General features: G+C 37.2%; 1 protein-coding gene across 10 annotated transcripts in view; it reads left to right on the plus strand.

Annotated features, from left to right (window-relative positions):
- The window catches only part of HUWE1 (HECT, UBA and WWE domain containing E3 ubiquitin protein ligase 1), a 160,459-nt gene that overhangs the window by 49,121 nt on the left and 91,175 nt on the right, over window positions 1-20,163 (plus strand). For 8 of the 10 annotated variants that reach the window (XM_012471722.3, XM_012471723.3, XM_012471732.3 and 5 more), the window contains exons 5-15: window positions 564-770; window positions 2,522-2,674; window positions 13,441-13,503; window positions 15,169-15,246; window positions 15,991-16,038; window positions 16,131-16,199; window positions 16,579-16,678; window positions 17,982-18,103; window positions 18,870-19,020; window positions 19,152-19,279; window positions 19,848-19,988. In XM_012471722.3, the coding sequence (XP_012327145.2) occupies window positions 564-770; window positions 2,522-2,674; window positions 13,441-13,503; window positions 15,169-15,246; window positions 15,991-16,038; window positions 16,131-16,199; window positions 16,579-16,678; window positions 17,982-18,103; window positions 18,870-19,020; window positions 19,152-19,279; window positions 19,848-19,988 (1,260 nt within the window). The remainder of the gene's footprint in view (window positions 1-563; window positions 771-2,521; window positions 2,675-13,440; window positions 13,504-15,168; window positions 15,247-15,990; window positions 16,039-16,130; window positions 16,200-16,578; window positions 16,679-17,981; window positions 18,104-18,869; window positions 19,021-19,151; window positions 19,280-19,847; window positions 19,989-20,163) is intronic. The other 2 variants (XM_064364329.1, XM_021671549.2) reach the window with 1 other exon arrangement.

Consider the following 20,163-nt stretch of genomic DNA (forward strand, 5'->3'; position numbering starts at 1 on the left):
TCTCTCTTGCTCTGCATAAGAAGCCACTGCCCCCTGCCCCAGGGCGTAGGCTGAGCGCGCTGGCGACCCGTGGGGCTTCTCCTCCTGTGAATCTCCTGGTCTGTGGGCAGTAAAAATCCGTCTGGAAATGCGGCGTCCACTCACCCTCTGCGCCTTCTCTCGGAACTGCAATCCTGTCTTCCTCCTAAGCGGCCATCTTGGATCTTCCCCCCAATCTCTGGATTTTTACTTTAGAATAATTTTTATTGATAACTCTACAAATGAATTAAATGGATTCTGGCAAGGATAGTTCTCTTGTCTTCATAGATCTTAGATTGTAACTAGAGTTCTGTGTCTAAAGACCTAGCTCTGGGGGTTTTATGGTGTCTACTGGAGTTAGCACATATATCTAGATGGGTATTACAATGAACTCCAGCCCTTTTAGCTCAGAGTATGATCTTTCTCATATGGGCAAAGGTGGGATGTGAACTAATCTAGGTGTCATGCTCAGCCATCTCTTGTAACAAAGCTCAATGCAGCACTTCTACCTTATTCTTACATCTTCTTTTTCCTCCCCTCTGCAGTGCGAGTTATATCACTGGGTGGACCTGTTGGACCGCTTCGATGGAATACTGGCAGACGCTGGACAGACAGTGGAGAATATGTCATGGATGCTCGTATGTGATAGGCCAGAAAGAGAGCAACTGAAAATGCTTCTCTTGGCTGTGTTAAACTTCACAGCCTTGCTCATTGAGTACAGCTTTTCCCGGCATCTGTACAGTTCCATAGAGGTAGGTGAAGTTAAAGCCTGTGTACTCTGTTCTTAACTAGAATTGCATACATGCAGAAATAAGGAAATTGCTGTTTCTCTCTATTGCTGGTTCCTTATCTTTGTGGAGCTCTGAGTTTTTACTATGGATTTACTCTGGGTTTTTTACTATGTCAAAGACAGTAGTAGAATGTTTCTTGGATATACATATTATCCTTCATAGGATTGATGGGAAACTTCTGTACTGTCACCTTTGCCCTGCCTTTTCAAGATTCAAGAAATGAATGAGAAATGTTACGTATGTATTAAAGTATTTTAGGAAATTTGAACGAACTGATTTTTGCCTTAGGTTGTTAGAGCAGCTCCATGTTACTTTTAAATTGCTAGAAATAGTTTGATTTTCTTATCACATTAATGTACTTACTACTCTTTTAGGCTTTAGTGTGCTGTACTCTGCCACACTCACCCCAAAATATATATTCATAGCATCCTTTTTGTCTTTAAAGAGAAACATGGGTGCAGCAATCAGTGAACTTTTCAATTGGTCAAAAATCAGTTTAAGAAGAAATTATTTTCTTCTTATAGAAGCCAACTTTAGACTTTCTATCATCATTAGTTAGGTTCCCTGTTAATTTTAGGTGTGTTAGTTTTCCTGTGTCTTCAGTAAAGAAACAGAATCAGAACAAAAAAGTTAAAAGAAAATGGCTTAGGAAAAGAAGTGGGATAACTGAACTAAAGGCCTAACATGCAGGGATTTAAATGGGAGGTGAATAGGCAGTCTGTTGAAGATGAAATAGAAATACTGTACATGGAAGTCCATGGCCTTTGGTATAATTGGCAACTGAAAATGCCTTGATTCATTTCCAGCTATATTACTTACTGATTTTAATTGTAACCAAATGCTTCAATGTATTGGTGAATTTTAATTGTATTTAAAAGCCAAAGTAAGGCCGGGTACAGTGGCTCATGTCTGTAATCCTAACACTTTGGGAGCCTGGGGCAGGAGGATCACTTGAGCCCAGGAGTTCAAGACTAGCCTGGGCAACATAGTGAGACCCCATCCCTACAAAAAACACAAAAATTAGTGGGGGTGGTGGTTGCATGCCTGTAGTCCCAGCTACTCAGGTGACTTAGATGAGAGGATTGCTTGAGCCCCAGAGGTCAAGGCTGCAGCTAGGTATGATCATGCCTCTGCACTCCAGCCTGGGCAGCAGAGGAGACCCTGTTTCCAAACAACAACAACAAAAAACCCAGAGTAGTCACTCAGGTTACTTATGAGCATATACCGTACTGTAACAGTTACATGTTACATAGTTGCTGCTAACTGTTGTTGGTAGCTTTACCTTCTATATGAAGGACACTTTTAATTAATATCAATTTTATGTTTGTCATAAAGGATACAGAAGAGAACATAAAATATTTTTCACAGTACTTTTAGTCAGTCCATTTAGAGACTTAATGTTGTTCTTGAGTCCCACATGTGTATTATATCTCATTCGTCTCTTTTGTAATCCCTTCCTTCCTGTGGGAACACCTGCGCAATTTTGAACTGCTATTTATAATTTTTACTGTTATTGAACGTTATAGCTAACTGTCAGATTTTAAGCTCCTTGGGGATAAAGTTGCATGTTGTAGATTATCAAATACTTATATATTTTTTGTACTGTTGTGACTAAACTTCTTGATAGCTTTGTAAATGTTGACAAATTTTGTTTTGTTTTTGAAGCCAATTGTGTCTGATACCTTGAACATTGCCCTTTTTTGTCCCTGTAGCATTTGACAACTTTATTGGCTTCCTCTGATATGCAAGTGGTGCTGGCAGTCCTTAATCTCCTATATGTATTTAGTAAAAGATCAAACTACATCACTCGCCTGGGATCTGACAAGAGGACCCCGCTGCTAACTCGGCTACAACATTTGGCAGAGGTGAGTCTTGGGTGAAGTGTGGAGGGGTACAAAAATTGGAGCATGTGGTTCCTTTCAACAGGTGTTTCTTGGAGTGTTAAAATAGATTAGAATCCTTAAGGTAACTTCACTGGCCTAATTGAGTTAGAACTATTGGTGCCCTCTTTTAAAACCTCAGTATTCTCAGTTATTAAGTAATTTTGAAGGAATTCATTAATCTCTGCTCACCAAACAAAATTTCTCTGTTCAAAAGTGGCAACTTCTCTTCTGAAAGGAAAGTTCAAAATTAGATTCGATTCTGTGTGAGAAGGAAGTACAGTGCAATAATGACATCTAGATTTGAGTCCTGGGCCTGCTTATTAGCTCTGATACTAGTTTTATCTTCTGGGAATTTAACATATTTACTTCAGAGTTGTTTTAAAATAAAATGAATTGCAGGGTACTTAGTACTGTGATCAGTAAGTACTAATGATTATAATTGAAGCCAAAAGCTTTCATACAAAAGTTCACCTCTACCAAACTATTGTCCAGTGTTCCCGGAGGCAATTTCTTAATACATACTCAGGTTTGAGAGGTAACCAGAGTTGGAAAGCTTTCTTAGAAGAAAAGTGTTAATGGCTGGCTTTTAAAAAGCATATTTAATAGTTACCTCAAAGTAATTCAAGTTTCAGGCTAATTTTAGGTGCCATAATTACTTAAAAATGAGTTTTGTATAATTATAAACATAACATGTATTCTGAAAATTTTAGGAAAATATAGGCAAAATGTCAATCACCTATAATTAATTCATCCCTATGAGACCTCCTTTAAAGTTGGAGTATTTTTTTCTTGCATTTGCAAATACATGTATACATGCATCCAACCTGTTTTCTTAAGGTACTATAAACATTTCCTCTTATTATTAAAAACCATAAGGAAGTTTAACGTTGGAATCCCAAGTCACAGTTAAAAGGTAAAAGGAACTATAACTCAATAGATGCTTCCAAAGCCCTTGGTAAAATTTATCACATTAACAAAAGCTTCATTATTAAGTTAAAGAAAACTAGTTACCTACCAGAAGTCCTAATGGGGGAGCTGAGGCATTTCCATTGAATTCAAAAGTCACACAAAAATGTCAGGCATTAACTTACGTCATTTAAATTTGTAGTACAGATCCTATCCGATAGAAAAGAAAGAAGTGAAGAATACATATTAAAAGAGAAAATTTGGGCTGGGCGTGGTGGCTCATGCCTGGTACTTGGGGAGGCTGAGGCAGGCGCAGATCACTTGAGCCCAGGAGTTTTGAGACCAGCCTGGGCAACATGGCAAAACCCCATCTCTACAAAAAGTACAAAAATTAGCCAGGCATGGTTGCACGCCCCTGTAGCCCCAGTTACTTGGGAGGTTGAGGAGGTAAGAGGATCACTTGAGCCTGGGAGGTGAAGGCTGCAATGAGCCAAGACCATGCTACTGCATTCTAGCCTGGGTGAGAGAATGAGACTCTGTCTCCAAAAAATAAAAAGAAGATTTGTTACTATTTGTGTATAGGTGATGAGTCTCTTGGTTTCCTGGGGAGATAACATAAAATTATTATAACTAGTAAAAGCACAGTGAGGTAGCCAAGTAAGAGATCAATATACAGAAACAGCTCCTCCATGTATTAATAGTAACCAATTAGAAAATGATTGGTGAGGCCGGGTGCAGTGGCTCACGCCTGTAATCCTAGCACTTTGGGAGGCTGAGGCTGGCAGATCACCTGAGGTCAGGAGTTAGAGACCAGCCTGGCCAACACAGCAAAAACCCGTCTCTACTAAAAAATACAGAAATTATCTGGGCGTGGTGGCACGTGCCTGTAATCCCAGCTACTTGGGGAGGCTGAGGCAGGAGAATCACTTGAACCTGGGAGAGGGAGGTTGCAGTGAGCTGAGATGGTGCCACTGCACTCCAGCTTGGGCGATGAGAGCACGCAAAAAATAAGATGGGTGGAAAGACCCCATTCACGGTATGAGCAAATATTGTCTGTAAAATAAGTCATATTGGCTAAAACTGTACATTTAAGAAAAGCTTATTTAGGAGGTTGTGTTGTAATACAGTGGTGGGGAAAATTCTTAAAATCCCCGTGGCATAAACTAAAAGTAAAATTTTGGATATTATATTAAGAAATATACTTCCCAACACAAAAACACGTTACTCCAGGCTACTCCTTAGGCCCTTACACACTGCTTCCTTCATCAAGAAAAATATCATTTGTACTAAATAGTGTAGTTACTGATGTGGTCAAATAACATTCTGTAGTATAGTTACTGATGTGGTACAACTTCATTTTGTCATGGACCAATAACATTTGGAAACAATTGGTGTAATAGCAGCTGATCTGCAGACAAAATTAAACAGCACTTCATTCAGCAGAAGTTAACAGACCCATGGTAGATTGAAAGATATTTAACAACGACTTAAAACTGAAAAGGGACTGCTAATGTAGAATATCCAAGGAACTCTTCCAGATCAACAAGGATGAGCAAAGAATATGGATAGGCAATTTATAGAACAAGAAATTCATATGAGTAAATGTCCAGACTCATTTATTAGAGAAAGAAAAATAAAACGAGATACAGATTTGCAGAAATTAGAAAACTATGTAATGGTAAGTGCTGGCAGGTATGTGAAGCGATGAGAACCCTCATGCATTGCTGATAGGAGTGTAAACGGGCTCTCCTGGTTATATATTTCAAAGATGAGATCACATCATTTCCATAAACGTGATCTCTGTCAGAATATTGCATCATCATTTGTGGTAGTGGGGAGTTGGAAGCAACCTTGGTATCCATCATTCGTAGATATTTGAATAAATAAAATGTGGCACACGCACACTATAGAATATGTAGCAGTTAGAAACAGTGGACCAAATAATACAGCAACATTGATGGCTTCTAAACATAGCGGTGAGTGCATAAAAAAGTAAAAGCAACAATTTTCATTCCTCACTACCATTTCTGAAACTTAAAAAGATATACACAAAGCAACGTATAGTTTCAAGAAAACAAAAATTAAACAACAGATATCAAAAGTGATACCTGTGATAATAAGAGAAGGGAATCTGAATGGGCAGTAATGGGACAGATGGATATATAAACAAGAACGGTAGTCTCCCCTTATCCAAGGTTTCAATTTCCATGGTTTCAGTTACTTGTGGTACAGTACAATAAGATATCTTGAGAGAGAAGCCACATTCACATAACTTTTATTATAGTATATATTAAACTTTATCATAGGTATATATGTATAGGAAAAAACATGTGTGTGTGGGTGTATTGTATAGTCGGGCATCCACTAGGGATCTTGGAATGTATTCCTACGGATAAGGAAAGACTGTTGTAAGGGAGAATAAATCTTACCAGCAGTATTTAAGATCTGTTAGAGCAACACTAAACCTTTAGTTACAGATTTAAAAGCTGGTCCAAATAGAGACAAGTAACGTTTTTTTAAATGGGAAGACTTAATATAGCAGAAGCCCTTTAATGAAATTAGGACAAATGATTTTTAGGTTAATTATTTTAAAAGTCTTGTTAAAGGTGGAAATGTTTAAAAGTGATTGATACATACGATTTTTTTAAAACTAAAATAATTCCCTTTCCCATCTTATGTTGAGCCAAAGACTTAGTAAGAAGCAGTGTGTTATCTGACATAAACTACAACTATGATCTGTGATTACTTTACAGTGTTGCACCGATGTGAAGAAAAGGAACCTGCATATAGGATTCTAAATTTTTTAGACTTTACCCCTGAATCTCTTCATAATTTGACACCTTTTATTTTAGCATCTTGCCTTTTAGATGAATATTTTGTAAAATATTCGACTTCGTTTTTGTAAACTTACTCCCTCTCTCATTTAAATAAGCCATTCAAATTGATTAAGTGGAAGTTGTTGATATCAGCTGGGACAGAGAAATAAATGTCTGAGAAAACACTGATGATGAATCAGGGTTATTTGCTGTATCAGATAATAAAATATCATAAAGCTATAGTGATTTTATTATAAAGCCAAGTTTTTATCATAAGGCTTTTTATCATTAAGCCAAGTTTTGTAGTTAACACAGGAATAGACAGTACATCTGCAGAGTGAAAGAGTACGCCTTACGTTGCTAATATCAACAGTGGGACAATAGGCTGTTGGAAGGGAAAATGCGTTTAGAACTTTTCTTCACACTTCACATAAATCCTAGAAACCTACTTAGTGGTAAATACAGGTGACTTTTAAGATCTTTCATAAGAAAGAGTTTCCTAAGTTAACAGACCTTAAAGTCATTAAAAATACAGCTTTGATCATGTTAATCTGGTTATTTGTATGGGCCACAATAGCATCTAACAGAATTCACATAACCCTACTTTTAGGCTGATAGAAACACACTAATATTTCATACCTTAATTAAATGTTCTGACAATTTTTAAGTAGAAGTTAAAATGCAAACTCTGCTTGGTATAAATGGCTCACATACATAAAGTATGAGGGGTTTTTTGTTTTGTTTTCTTGGGTAATTTAGATCCAATTGTTTCTTCCTTTGGATGATTTTACCACCAGAAAGAATTGCTTAAATGATTGCTGTTTTGTCCCTTTGCATTTTTGACACTTTTTACCTTTGACAGGCGTGCTGCTTTTTGCTCTGAATTGATCTAAAGGGATTGTAGATTGAAGGTTAATTTCTAGTCCTGGACAATTTGGAATCTTGACAGGTGCAGTACATTGCAGCCATTGGTAATAGATTTGTGTGTTTGGTGCTTTGCAATAAAAGATTTTCACAGATTTTTGAGGTTTAGAGATAATTAGATATTTATTAATGGTAGCTCCCATAGTAATACCCCTCATTAAAATTTAAAAACTTCTTGTTTCTCTAAAATGTAAAATTTCCCTAAAGACTTGACTTTTTCATGTGGGCTTCTTTTATTTTTTTTATTTTTATTTTTATTTTTTTTGATACAGTGTTACTCCATTACCCAGGTTGGAGTGCAGTGGCACGATCTCAGCTCACTGCATCCTCTGCCTCCTGGGCTCAAGTGATCCTACCACCTCAGCCTCCTGAGTATCTGGGGCTATAGGCATGCAGCACCATGCCCGACTAATTTTTTATGTTTTTTTATAGAGATGGAATTTTGCCATGTTTCCCATGCTGGTCTCCAACTCCTGAGCTCAGGCGATCCTCTTGTCTTGGCCTCCCAAAGTGCGGGATTACAGGCGTGAGCCACTGTGCCTGGCCTTGTGGGCTTCTTTAACAATGATTCTAGAAATTTTAGTTCATGTCTCTTCAGTCTTTTCAGGCAACTTTTTTTTTCAACAAACACATTCACTTGCATGTGTTTAAGAACCTGTATTTGAATGTGTACCTACTTTTGCCAGCAAATTACATTAACTTGTTCCTGTGTCTGTAAATTGGGGGTTACAATATCTACCTCATAGTTTTTTTAGGATCAGAGTAAAGGAAGTCATAAAACTTGTGGGGTTAATGCCATCATGTTAGAAGTACTTAATAAATGGGAGCTGTCATTTGTAGATGGATGTCAACCAGAGGAACTGCGTGTCATTCTTTTGTGTTTGCTTTCTTTTAAAACATTACACACATTATTTTATAAGTGCATGCATATTGTCACATGATTATTTTCAGTACAGCCTTTTCCCTCTTGGTTCATGTCCGGTGACCTCAAATGTATTCTTCTGTATGTATTATCTTCATGTTGTATTGACCTGTTGAGGGTGTTTTTGTCATTCAGTTACAAATGCAGTATACCTTGCATCCTTGTTTTCTTATTTCGGACCTTGTTCAAAAATTACTTTAAAGTCACCTGTATAGCTATAGGGTTCTTTTGATGGCTGCATGATATTTCATGCTTTGGATATACCATATTTACTCAACTGTTTCTCTGTTGATGCATACTCATATTTGTTATGAATGGTGCTACATTAAGTAATCTTTATATATGCATTTAGTTACTGATACTTTTAATATAATACTTTAAGAGGTGATACGGAGACTGTATGATAGAGTCCCGTAAATCTCAGTGTTAGCTCATTGGCACTTCACTGATCAGTAATGATTTTGAGCATCTTTATGCTTGGCCATTAGGATTTGTTGTTGTGAACAGTCTTGTTTCTATCTTTTGTCCATTTTTCTATTCGGTTACTTTTTTCTACTCTATGAAAACTGTATTGAAGTTTTTAGTCCTTTGTCATCTTAAAAGTATTTTTTTCCCTAAATCTTCATATATATTGTCTTTGTTTATTGTGTTTTTGTACATGGTGTTTTCAAAAATGGTTCAGTCAATACTTTTATATAGAAGATGGAATATCCTGTTTTGGTCTTCATGAAAAATGACTTTGGATGTGGTGTCTTTTCTCACAATTTTGTAATAACTCAGTCAACCCAGTGATGTAGGCTAATTGTGAATGTGGACAGTGATTAGTTAACTACAGATTTAGGGAAAATTCTCCAGAAAGACTTGTTAAATCCGTTGAAAGCCAGTTGGCTGGCTTTTGTGAAGGTCTGGTATACTCTAGGTCTAGTAAACTTTGAACATGCATCAGAATCACTTTATTAAAAAAATATTAGTCTTTCTCACCTCCATCCCATGCCCAGCTCCTGAGTTTCTGATTCATTAGGCCTGGAGTGGGCCTCAGAATTTGCATTGCTAACAAGTTCCCAGGTAGTATTAATGCTAACCTGCTGGTTCAGGGAGAGCCACTGGCCTATTCTATTGAGTAAAGTTACGAACTTTAATCAAACTCTTATAATTCCATCTCAGAGAGCATCAGGCCTTTTTCCTGATGTATGAATGATTAGGAAATCCTGTCTAGTGTGAGGTAGTGTTGTATATGCCCCTGTGGCATGATTAATATGGTTGTTTATAGGGTATCTACTTAAGTGCCAAGATGTTACTTTAACACTACCAAGTAGGTGAATACCATGAGGCTCTGAAGTTATTTTTATTATTTTTGGACAAAGGCTCTGGGCTCCTTGCTCCTGCTAAAATGTGAAGAATAATATCTGCTTTTCCTGTCTTAGTCATTTGGGGGTTGTTTGAACATGGTCATGTTCGGTTTTTTAAATAAAAAGCTTACTTAGTGGTTGAGAAAGCAAGATAAATAGATAATAAATTAATAATAATAAGAGCAAAGAACTAGTGTTACTCTGAATAGTACTGACTAATAAGTACCCTAGAATCTTAACATTCAATATATTGATCTTGTTGGCAGCGAAACAAACTTGTCTTTCTGATAAAAATATGTTCTTGGCGTTCTAAAAATTTGGAAATGTATGGAACAAAATTTATCATAATCATGTTTCTACTCATTTTGCTATATTTTCTTAGTCTGTCTTATGAATATTTCTTTACAAGAAACATTTCTTTATATTTCATATAATGGTGCTAGCTGATACATGTAACAACACCACACTCTTCCATGTGTCAAGTTTGAGTTGGTAGGGTTTTTTAAGGATCTCAGCTTACCAAAACTTTCTAATTAGAGGTGCTTGTTTTTTATCAGGTCGCAAAAGTTGGCAAGAAAGATTTTGTGGTGACAGTAATAAAAGTATTCTGAAATAATTAGTTGGAATAATAGAAGAAACAAAAGGAAAATAATTGTGTAGATATACAGCCTTTCAAGCTTATTCTGCCTTGCAAATTCAGACGTTTGGTTTGACTTAACCTGTCTGTTCTGTGTAACATCAAGCCTTTATACCCTCATCCTTACTTTATGGTTTTCAGCAAATTCCATGTGTCTTCATCTTCACTAGAAGTCCTGGGAAGAGCCAAGAAAATATTGAAAATGTAATAAGGAAGTACTTATAGGTATTAAACTATTTTATAAAGCTATAGTAATTTAAATAGTTTGGTAATTAAGAGTGGAATTGACAAATCAGTAGGTTCCAGAAGCAGATCCAATATGTACAAATTGAATTTATACTTAAAATGGCATTTCAGATTAGCAGAAAAAGAATGGATTATTCAAATAAGATGGTGTTGTAACAACTGGCTCACTCTTTGGGAGGCAATTAAGGTAGATTTTACCTCATTAAAGTTAAATTAAGATATAATAAAAAGCTGAACTGTTAAAAAAAACATGAAGCTATACAAGCATTTAAAGAAAGTATATGTATGGTTGTATGCTGCTTGAAGTAACGATATATTTTCAGGAATGAGACTAATGCCATGAAAGAAGAAATTGATTCCATTACAGTATGATTTTATACTTTCTGTATGTGAATATTTTAGGTACTGTCAGTTGTGCCGTCTATGGTTATCTCAATTTACTTCACATTTTTCATCTTACTTGGGTAATTTCCAGTATTTTTCTGTTGTAAATAATGCTGCAGTGAATACCTTTAATACATGAATATTTGGCCACATTTAGCAACAGGTGTTTATTAACTTTTTTGGGGTCTCACTCTGTCACCCAGGCTGGAGTGCAGTGGCACAATCTCAGCTCACTGCAACCTCTGCCTCCCAGGTTCAAGCCGTCCTCCCACCTCTGCCTCCCAGGTTCAAGCCATCCTCCCACCTCAGCCTCCCTAGTAGCTGGGACTACAGGCATGCATCACACGCCCAACTAATTTTTGTATTTTTAGTAGAGACAGGGTTTCACCATGTTGAGCAGGCTGGTGTCCAACTCCTGACCTCAAGGTGATCTGCCCGCCTCGGTCTCCCACTGGCTGAGTGCTGGGATTTACAGGCGTGAGCCACTGCGCCTGGCTGTCTATTAACATCTTAATGAATTTTGAACCTTGTGCTTTACATACACATTCTTGTCTCATTGCCTTAAACTTGCCTAGTTGTTTTAAACTTTTGATTGTTTAGACTTCTGATAGACTTGATTAGACTTCTGATAGAATTCTGATAGCTTTTGGGGTTCCCTGTTCTGCCATTTTCACTGACATCATACAGTCTGTTTTTAACCAGCTGGGAGTTGAGGATGTACATATCTGTATCCAGGAAGCCTTTCTCACTGAGGTTCTCACTACAGAAGTAAACCCTAATGCCCTAAGGTATCTATTATTAATGTAACATAATGACTTCTCTCATGTGTGTCTAAGGTGGTGCTAGTTATGTACCGTTCTTTGGAGAATTAATAAAAGAATCACTCGCCATGTTCTGTGCTTCATATATGATACCTGGATTGAGAAACGCTGCCAGTAGGTCAATTGTAGTTTGAGAAAGCTTATTTCTTACGAGATAGTCAGATGATATTTTATTGATTTTTTTTCAGGTTTAGAAATAGCATTCTATAGTACGTACCTTTGTGAATGGCATCTTCAATGATTTACACTTTTGAGGCTTCCTTGACAGGTAGTGATATAATAGCATTTAATAAAGAGGAAACACTTAGATGTAGAGAGAGAGCCATGTTAGTTCATGGTAGCAGCCCAGATCCAGGGTGATTGGGACCCACACTAGAATGCCAGGAATAAAATGAAGATGTGTAATTTAAGTAGCATTTAGTACTTCAATTATGCCAGACGTAAAAACATGATGATGTTTGGGTGGGCAAGGTGGCTCACAGCTATAATCCCAGGACTTTGGAAAGCCAAGGCAGAAGGATCACTTGAGGCCAGGAGTTTGAGACCAGCCTGGGCAACACAGCAAGCCCCTACAAGCATTTTTAAAATGTAGCCAGACGTGGTGGCAGCACATGCCTGTAGTCCTAGCTATGTAGGAGGCTGAGGCAGGAGGATCCTTTGAGCCCAGGAGTTTGAGGCTGTGTTGAGTTGTGATTCTGCCACTGCACTCCACTCCAGCCTAGGCAACAGAGGGAGACCTTTATCTGTCTGTCTGTCTCTTCCTCTCTCTCTCTCGCTACATATATAGCTATATATATAATTTTTTAAAATTATATATACAAAATATATCTATTTTATGTAAAATATATGTTTTATATTATGTGTAATATAAAATGTCTCTTTTGAGATAATAAATTAATAAATTTGTTTCAGATAATAAATATTTCATTCCTTTCAGTTTGTCGATTGTTTGCCTAAACTATATGGCTTGCCCCATGAGGTAGGCACATACATATATATATAATTATTTTTTATATAAAAATATATTTTATATAATTATGTAAAATAATTACATATATAATTTAAAAATAAAAATATAATGCTTTTAATATTAAAGTGGTATTTTAAAGACTTGAATATGCAGGCTAGTTAGTAAATGAGTCTGTATGTCTGGAGTTTTGGATTTAGAAGCCAGTTGAGCCATTTCCCCCCATTATCTCAGATGCTTGTTGATGAGTTTTTAGATTTGAGTGGCAAAGTTAGAGTAGTAATAAATAAGGTAGAATATTCTGGTTTGTAACTCGGCTCATGTCAAAAAGACAAGAACTGGAAAGTGTGATTCCACCCTAGTGAGGAAGGTAAATAGGTAGAGTGTCAGGCAAGGCCTGATGGGATATGACCAGTTTGTCAGCACACATGACTACAGGGGTGTGGAATACAATGGCTGGCAGTTGCTGCTTGAGTTCTTCCTAGGAGCATCCTCACTGAACAGTGAAATTGATCTCATTGAAGAAATTACCTTTAGGCAGACCATCTTGGATTGAGTCTTACGTTCTTTTTTCTGTTTGTTTTGACTTTCATATTGGATCTTCTCAACATTATGTTCCAAGCAGCCATACACTCTTAGGTGTGTGTGTGTGTCTGTGTGTGGAGAGAGAGAGAGAGAGAAAGAGATAAGGTCTCACTCTGTTGCCTAGGCTGGAGTGCAGTGGCGCAAAGTCACAAATAAGCACTGTCTTAACACTGTCTGTTTCCTTTTTCAAGAGCTGGGGTGGAAAGGAGAATGGCTTTGGACTTGCAGAATGTTGCAGAGACTTGCACATGATGGTAAGTAACTCTTTGGGATACAAGTGTCTTTTAACAGAGCTGTGGCCTCTTTATGAACCTTACTTTACAACTATGTGGTATATGAATTGACCCCTTCACATCAGACCTTTGGGGAACCTAAGATCAGTTCAGACGTAGCTGACCCATGTCTATAGGAAGCAGTCTAGCAGTGCTTGGGCTCTTGATGGGCTGGCAGTAGATTAAAAATCTGAGAGATAATGTGTGTTCATACCCAGTTCTTGAGTAGGTAGCTGCATTTGTTCAATTTGTTTTAATGTGATTTTTTAAATCACAGAAAGTATGTTTGCTTGCATTCTCACACTGGAACTGTTGTTTCAGAACTCTGGACAGTGTGGCATTATTTAGAAAGGGCTGCTTAGAGAGCAGTTCTACTATTAGGTTTATTGAGAACTTATAATTATGTTTTATGTGCTTTCCTTGTTCACCTCTCTGCCTTTCACCTATGCTTAAGTTATGAGCTCAGGCCATTCTCCTTTTTGCTTTGATATGTTGCTGTGGAGCTACAAAACACAATTTGGTTTTCAGTAATAATTTTGCATCTGGAAGTAACTATGTTTTCCACATGGAATTTGTCTTGTCAGTTTGTCATGTTTAGCACAAATGGCTGCAGTGAAATTTAGTGCACTTATTTTAGCACGCCTTTTTTTCCTGAAGAGAATTGGCTCTTTTTCTGGTCACAGGAAACTACAAATTATATCGTTACTTTCCCCTGTTGGCTGGTATACGTTTCTTTAGTGATTATTTTATGAAGAGATATTGGGTAATATAGTAGGTGAGTGTTGTCTGTTTAATGATCAAAGCTACATAATTCTTGAAGTATATTCAGAGTTTGGAATTCTATAATTATGAGAACATAAAGTTTGATATGTACTTTTAAAGCAAGTAATACATATACATATTTAAAAATTCAGAGTATAAAGAGGTATACAGTGGAAACTCTTTGATTTCCAGAGGCAACCACTGCTAGTGGTCTCTTTTAGTGAGATATTTTAGTGGGCACACTGTTGTTATCTTAATTTTGTTTGTCATGTTGCTTTTCTAGAGTTAAAGAGAATGTTTTGTCAGGGTCTGGTTTATATTGGCTTGGTGTCTACCTGTACAGGAAAACATACCATGAGAAGTGGTGTAGAATGGTATGGAAGGAAAGTGTTTGAAGAATTATGAAGATATGCCTATGAGGCATACTTTGAATAAAATATTTCAGCAGGCTGATGGTACAAGGTTTTCATAAGAATGTTCTTTTCTGTTCTTTAGCTGGTTTCTGGACCCTGGTGTTTGTTCTCCATTCTTTGTTCGATTCTTCTTCATTACTGCTTGGCAGTATTGCCCCTCTTTTCCCTCTTGGGAATAGCACAGTCAAAATTGATCTCTTGAAAGAAAAGGCAACTGGAAATTATTAAGTATGAAATACAGAAGGTTTGGGAGTTCTGGGCTTCATCCTCTTGATTGTGTTTGAACAAGTCCTATCCTCTCTGAGCTCTGCTCTAAGACAAGGAGTTAAAGGCACTGTAGGTACTGAATGTACTGTTCATTCTTCTGCCACAATAAGTTGAACAAGCTGCTGGGACTTTGAGGGAAGATGTGGGGGATGTTTATAATCAGTTGAAACTCAGTGTCTGATTCTTTGATGTGCTTTATACACAGAAATATCCACCCAGTGCAACTACACTACACTTTGAATTCTATGCAGATCCTGGGGCTGAGGTCAAAATCGAGAAAAGGGTGAGTTTGATTCAGATTTGTTCTGATAAAGTCTACAGTTTACTGTAAGCGGGGTTGCCTCTTCTAGAACTCCTCAGTTAAATGAAGAAAATGGTTTTGAGCTACACTGCTGCCCTCCCAAACTAAACATACCTAGCAGCTCCTCAGGAGTGTTAATTGCATGTCCAACTCCGATAGAGTTGGGTCTTATATTGGGAGCTGCCAAAAGATGGGACTTCCATTATGAGGGACTGCTATGACCTATGTGCTTTTCCCACAGTCTGAGAATTACAACATGTGGTATAATAGTGTGAATGGTGATGACTCGGGTTTCTCTGCTTAGAAAGCCTGCAAGAAGTCTTTATATATTATGGATAGGGTCCTGCTTAGATTAATTGCCTTGAAAGCAACTCTAATACATACTCAGAGACCATTTTCATGAATTTCGGTCTTTGCTATGAATACTGAAGCTATGGAGATTAAGTCAGTGGAGGGTTAAAAAAGGACAAAGAAGTATATGAAATGTGCCTGGCTATGTGCATTATAGTTTGATACTACTGGTTTTAAGGAAGCCTTCCTAAGAATATTCTACATATAAGATAGATGTTTTGGAGGTCTCTCAAGTTACGTTGATTTTTAAGAGCATTCAGTTAGTCTTCAACCTAGGATGACATCTTGGTTTTCAGACAGCTCTTGCAGCTCTGTGGCAGGGGAATCTAGGTTGTATATGACTCCTTACAGCTCTCTTGTCTCTTTTAATTTTAGACAACTAGTAACACACTACATTATATTCACATAGAGCAACTTGACAAGGTAAGAGGAGTCTTTGATTCTTGGCTGGGTTCTTAATGTTTGGTTCGCTTTTTGTTCCTAACTATATCTTTTTTTTTTTTTTTTTAATGTAGATTTCAGAAAGCCCTTCTGAAATCATGGAATCTCTTACCAAAATGTACAGCATTCCTAAGGATAAGCAGGTATGATGTAGCTTTGAAATATCCACAGGATGTGGTTGTTATCTAAATAGATTAATGATATGTACTGGGGTGGGAGATTGCATAGCAGAAAGAATGTCAGCTTTGGAGTCAGACCATGGGCAAATTGTTAGCTTCTCTGAGCCTTAGTTTCCTTGTCTTTTATGAAGTTAACACTTAATAAATTCCTAGGTCCTTATGAGAGTTTGAGGAAAACATAAACTACCTCACTGTGAGCATCTACGAAGTGGTGGTAGCTTTCTCAACACTTGGATACTAAAGGAGAAAATGTTTAATTTTGCTGTTTTTTGAGTTAGCCCTCAGAAAGAATATTCACCTTTTTCATTGATGTTTTTAAAATATGGGTTTTATCTCTCTACAGATGCTGTTATTTACACACATACGGCTGGCCCACGGCTTTTCTAATCACAGGAAGCGATTACAGGCTGTTCAGGCCAGACTGCATGCAATATCTATATTAGGTAAGAAGAATACTATAATTAACAGGCCCTATTAGACAGTTTGGGCCTGATTTCCTTTGAACTTCATCTGTCTTTGTTGCTTTGTGGCCCGTTATAGTTACCTAGGTAGCAACTTAAATACTGCCAGTCCTCCCAGTGTTCACTGTATGTATTCATTATCCTTGAGTTCCTTAATGTTGGACCAGAAAGAGGGTATGATGATGTTCATTTACATGTCAGTTGGGTTTATTCTTGGTATTGGTCTCTTTTTTTTTGTTAATGAGTATTCTTGTAGCTGTCTCTTACTGTCTCCCTACTCTTCCTCTTACCATTGTGTCTTCCTCCTCTCTCATCCTTTCTGGGGTATATCATTTTGAAGAAAGTCAGAAAATATTGGGTAGTCAATACTGTGCATTTAACTTCTTTTACTATGCGCAGTAGATTGGAAAACACATGATTTTGGAGTCAGTCCTGTACTCTGGCTCTGCTTCTGTAAATTATTAGCCACATTTATCCTCTCAGCCTCAGCTTCTTCGTTTAATATTGAGATACCTCACTGCAGAGGCTGATGTAAGGATTAAATGAAAACCTGGAAAGCAATCTAGCACACAACAAGCACACAGAAGATATAAAATGGTAACCATTGCTATTATTATCAATGTTTGTTATGTTATGACTTGTCTTCTCTTTTAAACTATGAGTCCTTGGCATGAAAATCTGGCTCTTTTATGTGTACTCATACCTAGCGTGATTTCTGGCGTGTTGGTGGGTGCTAAGGAAATATTTGTTGAAAACTAAATGAATATGCCCAGATCCCATTAGTTTATGCTTCAGGGGACTGTGTCTGGTATGACCTCCATGTGGAATTCATTGAATGTGGATTACACACATTTTCAAGTTTTGCTACAGTGTCACACAAATATCTGACTTACTCTACAATAGTCCATAAATTCTGTTCTTTACAACTTGTAAAAGTGTTTACAGTAAAAGCAGAAGCATAGGAAGAGGCTAAAATGGAAATCTGTATCCAAGGCATAGTGGAGTTATATCAAGTAATAACGTTATGAAAAATTAACTCAGAACTTTTCCTATTTCCATCCCGCAAAATTCTTTCTCAAGACTAATAATACCTTCAGTAGGGGAATCTGTCAATTCAGTGGCTGTTTAGAGCCTATCACTATATTTGATCTAATCCTTCAGAATTTAATTTGGTGATGATTCTGCCCTCCATTGCTGGTTGGGAACGGAATTCTTCCCCAGAACCTATAGATACCAAAAAGTTTGTCATTGGGCAGTGGCTTGACCACTGCCTTCTTGCCTAAAGTGTTTGTTTCTCCTTTTGCAGTGTATTCCAATGCCTTGCAGGAATCAGCAAACAGTATCTTGTATAATGGCTTGATAGAGGAGTTGGTAGATGTCCTTCAGATAACGGATAAGCAGCTTATGGTAAGTATTTACAGGTTGAGTAACTCTTATCTGAAATGCTTGGGGCCAGAAATGTTTTGGATTTGAGATTTTTTTTTTTTTTTTTTAATATTTGCATATACGTAATGAGATTTCTTGGGTGTGGGACCCAAGTTTAAGCAAATTCATTGATGTTTCATATACACATTATATACATAGTCTGAAGGCAATTATATACAATATTTCAAATAATTTTGTGCATTTTAACTGTGACCTGTCACATGAGGTAAGGTGTGGAATTTTCCAGTTCTGGCTTGCAGGTATTCCCAAAGTTCTGTGACTTCTGTGACCCAAGCTCTGAAGTAATGGGGACATCAGTTACTTTGCAGGATTAAATAAGATATTTATTTAATATCTTTTTATTTAAAGATAACTAAATTATTTGTTTAGTACATGTATTCCCAAAAGTTTTGGATTTGGATTTCAGATTTTTGAATTAGGGATCCTGCATTAATGTTCTCTGTATATCAGGCTTATATTTGTTTGCCTTTTGGTTTTTCCTAGAGGATTAGAAAGAATTCCCCAGAGGAGACTTAAACTTGACCCTTTTACTTCTTCCTCTTTGGGTATTACACTGCCAAACTAACAAATACTGGATTTTCATTGTTGTTCTCAACAGACTCCATCTCCTCAAGCAGTTACCAGTAGAATGACTTACATTTTAAAGTTTGGGATATTAGCGACTGGAAGTTGATTTAGTCATCTTATTGTATTTGACACATTATGTATTTACCTTTTAATCTAATAGGAGATTAAAGCAGCCTCTTTACGAACATTAACATCAATTGTCCACTTGGAGAGAACTCCCAAACTCAGCAGTATTATTGACTGTACTGGAACTGCCTCCTACCACGGATTTTTGCCAGTGCTTGTAAGGAACTGTATCCAGGCCATGATTGGTAAGTTTTGATGGTGATTATCTTAGGCAAGAAGAAACCTTCGCCCTCTGCCTTTGTCTTTTTAACATCCTGCCCGCGTAACACCAATTTTGAGCTTGTTTTTGTTCTCCCTCTCCCCACCTCCCTTGTAGATCCTTCCATGGATCCATACCCTCACCAGTTTGCCACTGCTCTCTTCTCTTTTTTATACCATCTGGCCAGCTATGATGCTGGTGGTGAAGCCTTGGTCTCCTGTGGAATGATGGAAGCCTTACTGAAGGTGCTGTACTTTTTTTTTTTTCTAACTACATGGGGAAATCAACTAAGGGTATAGAGATGCAAGTTTGGGATGTTTCTCAGTGAGGGCAAATAATATAAAAACCTTATCCAGAAAAAGTTATACTTAACAAGAAGGCCGGTTTGACTTTCTAGTTATCTCATTAACAATGTTTAAGAGCAGCTACTTCCATTATTGAGACTTTATCATAGTATAGAATGGTCAGGAGGTCATGGGTTCTGGTTAAGACATTGCCACATGTTATCATCCCTTTACACAACCCTAGGGAAAATACATGTCAAGGTGCTATGTGCAGAGCACTGAGTACAAGCTTTTTTCTACCTAAATATCTTATTTAATCCTACAAAGTAATTGATAACCCCATTACCTCAGAGGTTGAGTCACAGAATCATAGAACTGTCATTTGGCAGGCACCAAAAATCAAACACATGTTTTCCCTTATACTGTGCTGCCTTACTGAGACACCAGACTGCATGTGTACAAAATAATGCAATTTTTCAACTTTGTGTCTTTTATAGTTGATTGTTTTTGCCTCTTTTTTCCCTGGTAGGTCATAAAGTTTCTTGGCGATGAACAGGACCAGATAACATTTGTCACCAGAGCCGTCAGAGTGGTTGACCTCATCACCAACCTGGATATGGCAGCTTTTCAATCCCACAGTGGACTTTCTATCTTCATTTATAGACTTGAGGTATTATTAAACAAATAATACTTTGCATAGAATTTAATACTCAGAGCCGAACCTAGGAATTGTCCTAATAACCCTAAAGAGCTATTTTTACCTCTCTTCTGTTTCTAGAAATCAACTCTGTATCTGCTTGCAGAATTTTTCCATTATAATAGTTTTTAATTCCGTGATATATATA

The sequence above is a fragment of the Aotus nancymaae genome, unplaced genomic scaffold (assembly GCF_030222135.1).
Source record: "Aotus nancymaae isolate 86718 unplaced genomic scaffold, 86718_ANA_hifiasm-v0.15.2.pri h1tg000058l, whole genome shotgun sequence".
Classification (NCBI taxonomy): domain Eukaryota; kingdom Metazoa; phylum Chordata; class Mammalia; order Primates; family Aotidae; genus Aotus; species Aotus nancymaae.